Below are 4,138 nucleotides of genomic sequence, written 5' to 3' on the forward strand. Positions count from 1 at the left end.
AAATGAGTACTCTGGGGTTTTATTCCATATTGGTCTGTCAGTTTCTTATTTATACTGGGTCAGCTGACCGCCACATCATTTTGTCATTGGTTACATCGTTTACTAGGTCAGCTGACCCTTACAGCATGTTACCATTGGTCACACTATAACAGATTCAATGTTATCATTGGTTACATTCTAACATGGTCTAATTGCATATATTGTACCCCCATTTTACCTTCTGCTATTTAATATTAAGAAATCATTTTTTAATGGCTTTTTGATTCACACTGACGTTACACAAACCAGCCATCATACAATCCTCGTGTACTGTATGCTGAAAGTATGCAGAATAGACAGATCATGATGTCAATCAGATTGTATCAGATTTTACACCAGCGCTGCAATTTTGGAGCTCCATGCTCCTGCAGATGCCCTCTCTTAAGCTTGCACTGTCAAACACGACTTAAGTGCAGGAAGGACACCCACAACCGCTATTTAAAGGGATCATTAAATATTTACAGTCTAGCTGCTGGTTGATATTTTTTCTGGTGCGATAATTCTACACTTTTTTGTTGCTTTCCATGTTTTTTTTCAAGTTTGGTAAGGTAGTTGAAGTACTTTCTGCTGACTTCAAAGCTTCTGCACAAACTTGTAGCTCCCTGACATGAATGCACTACTTGCGCTAGCCTTTGTTTTGGGATGGAGCATGATTGGGAGAATAAGCAGAGTTCAAGCTGCTAGAAGACAGAAAGAGAGGAAATGGGGCTCTCAACAAGCATTCTCTGTCAGGGTATTCAGGGAGCTTACCTGTACAGGATACAGGATTCTACCTGTATCTAAGCAACCACCAATTTTTGAGACATCTATGCTTCACTAAAAGAAGTTGTCATTGAAATCTACCAACTGCTGCAGCCACAACTCAACTCCAAAGCAGGGCACGGATCACATTTCCAGTGGCTGTGCAGGTGACCATGGCTATGAACTTTATGGTTTCTTTAAGCTGGTATTGGAGATAAAAGCAACATCTTGCAGTTTTGCAAAGAGGTTCCTGAAGCTCTCCATTTCAATTTCTCATGCCAGCAAGAATCTCTGGCAGAACATGTATGGGGTTTGCAAGGTCTTCCCTATGGTGCAGGTACATTGCTTTGCAGGCACTACATGTCAACTCTGCCACAGATCAGGAATTGAAAGTGACTCCACTCCTTCAATAATAATCTGGTTTGACCATAGTTTGTAGATTTTGCATCTCCAGTATCCTGGCAGCAGTCATACTTTTAATCTGCAGTTCCACCACCCTGACAAACCAAAGGGCGGCAACTAGTTAACAAGAGATATCTGCTGAAGACCATGGAGTATGATTCCAGTTCGCAACTCATGCACATATGCATCATCGTTCAATTAACGCCTTGGTGCCACAGGAAATGTGATTGAGCAGACCATTGGTATGTCAAAACATCATCATCACATTTTCTATGGTATTCCTTTCAGTTCTTGGATATCTGATAAGAAAAAAGTGCAAAGGTAGGATGTGGTATGTGCCCACACCATCTGCAGTTTGTAAGTCAGAAGAGATTGTGGGATGAGGGGGTGGGGGGGGGAGGGGAGAAGAGGAATGTGAAAAGAATAATTAAGTGTGAGGATACCGTCGCCTTCAAAAAAAATTAAGCCTCGCTGCTATCCCTTCCGATGATGGCCAGCACTATCTCACCCATTGCAGTTAGAGAATGCAGGCATGCAGCTGCCTTTGGTTCTCACCAATGTCTTATGGATATCTGCTGACGACCACACAGAGTATGATTCCAATTCCCAACTCATGCACACATGGATTATCATTCAATTAAAGCCTTGGTGCCAAAGGTAGTGTGATTGAGCAGATCATCAGTCCAAGGGGAGGGCCAGAGGATGGAGGAGACGGGGACCCCAACGCTACAGGACCCATGTGTCCTTTGAAGGGCTGATGGACCCATGTACTACCGCAGACTCCAGCTCAGTAGGTAGACAGTGCAGCACCTGTGTCACATCCTCGCGGACTTGACACCTCATGGGACAGGAAGTTTGTGTGTGGAGTTTGCACATTCTCGTCGTGTCTGCGTGGGTTTCCTCCGGGTGCTCCGGTTTCCTCCCACAGTCCAAAGATGTGCGGGTTAGGTTGATTGGCCATGCTCAAAATTGCCCTTAGTGTCCCGAGATGCGTAGGTTAGAGGGATTAGTGGGTAAATATGTAGGGATATGGGGGTAGAGCCTGGGTGGGATTGTGGTCGGTGCAGATTCGATGGGCCGAATGGCCTCTTTCTGTACTGTAGGGTTTCTATGAAGGCAACCGCTCCCAGTAGAAGTGAAGGATACGGCAGCCTTCAACTTCTGCACCACCAGATCCTCCACGTCGCCAGCGGAGACCTCTGTGGCATCGTCCAGTCCTCTGAGCACAAGCGCGTCCATGAGATGACGGATGCCCTGTCCACCTGGGCATAGGATTACATGAACTTCAATGTCAGCCAGGGCCAACTGGAAGCCCAGGCTGCAAGCTTCGCCACCATTGCCAGGATGTCACACATGCAGGGGGCTATCGATGGCATGCATATTGCCCTCCACACACAATAGCATGAAGGGATATAGTATGTTAACCAAAAGGGGTTCCACTCTCTTAACGTGCAGGTAATCTGCAACCACCACCTTAACATCGTACATTGACGACCCAGCCATTGCATGGCAGAAGCTGCAGGGCTGGGAAAGGCCCAGGCCAGCTGGCAGTTACTGTGGACATGAGATGGGAGATGTCGGCGTTGGACTGGGGTAAACACAGTAAGAAGTCTCACAACACCAGGTTAAAGTCCAACAGGTTTATTTGGTAGCAAAAGCCACACAAGCTTTCGGAGCTCCAAGCCCCTTCTTTAGGTGAGGTCCCACTCACCTGAAGAGGCTTGGAGCTCCGAAAGTTTGAGTTACTGTGGAGACAGGAACTGACACACAGACAACAGCTGCCGGGAGAATGGACATTCAGGGTCAGTTACTGCCGCCTTCAGCGCCGTAGACAATCTGAAACTCCATTTAATATCGATCACACAGAAACACAACAGCAAATGGAGGCACTCACTCACCCTCTGGAACAGAGACACCGACTCACAGCAGCTCCGGCTCCACCCACCCAGCTCACTGGCCCCACCCCCAACCCCCATTCCCTCACCCCACCCCGCCCCCCACTCGCTGGCCCCACCCCCATCCCCGCCCCAACTCACTGACCCTGTCCCCACCCAACTCAATTGCGATGCACCCTGTCAGCTCACTGGCTCCGCCCCCGCCAGCTCAGCGGCTCCGCTCCTGACCCCGCCCCCGCACAGCTCTTCTAGAAAGGGTCAGCGTGCCGCTTTGGCCACGCCCACAGACCCCGGCCCAGAGGCTCACGGTTCACAGTTCAACCTGGTTGTCATGGAGACAGTGTTTACTCATTGGGAGTTTGGTAAATAACGGACCCGAGAAGAACTGAGAAAAGGTGCGTCCCTAAATAACACCGGAATACTGAGAGTTTACCAAACTGTAACCTCACCGATAGACAGTTTACCAAACTGTAACCTCACCGATAGACAGTTTACCAAACTGTAACCTCACCGATAGACAGTTTACCAAACTGTAACCTCACTGATAAACAGTTTACCAAACTGTAACCTCACTGATAGACAGTTTACCAAACTGTAACCTCACTGATAGACAGTTTACCAAACTGTAACCTCACTGATAGACAGTTTACCAAACTGTAACCTCACCGATAGACAGTTTACCAAACTGTAACCTCACCGATAGACAGTTTACCAAACTGTAACCTCACTGATAGAGAGTTTACCAAACTGTAACCTCACTGATAGACAGTTTACCAAACTGTAACCTCACTGATAGACAGTTTACCAAACTGTAACCTCACTGATAGACAGTTTACCTAACTGTAACCTCACTGATAGACAGTTTACCAAACTGTAACCTCACTGATAGACAGTTTACCAAACTGTAACCTCACTGATAGACAGTTTACCAAACTGTAACCTCACCGATAGACAGTTTACCAAACTGTAACCTCACCGATAGACAGTTTACCAAACTGTAACCTCACTGATAGAGAGTTTACCAAACTGTAACCTCACTGATAAACAGTTTACCAAACTGT

The 4,138-nt window shown here is 47.1% G+C and overlaps 1 protein-coding gene across 5 annotated transcripts in view; it reads right to left on the bottom strand.

Annotated features, from left to right (window-relative positions):
• Positions 1-3,287, bottom strand: part of LOC144503752 (glucose-1-phosphate thymidylyltransferase) — a 28,125-nt gene extending 24,838 nt beyond the window's left edge. For 4 of the 5 annotated variants that reach the window (XM_078228557.1, XM_078228555.1, XM_078228553.1 and 1 more), the window contains exon 1: positions 3,081-3,279. In XM_078228557.1, coding sequence (XP_078084683.1) covers positions 3,081-3,202 — 122 coding nt within the window. In that variant the 5' untranslated portion in view covers positions 3,203-3,279. Of the gene's footprint in view, positions 1-3,080 lie in introns of all 5 variants that reach the window. The other variant, XM_078228556.1, reaches the window with a different exon arrangement.
• Between the last annotated feature and the right edge of the window lie 851 nt (positions 3,288-4,138).

The sequence above is a fragment of the Mustelus asterias genome, chromosome 14 (genome assembly GCF_964213995.1).
Source record: "Mustelus asterias chromosome 14, sMusAst1.hap1.1, whole genome shotgun sequence".
Lineage (NCBI taxonomy): Eukaryota > Metazoa > Chordata > Chondrichthyes > Carcharhiniformes > Triakidae > Mustelus > Mustelus asterias.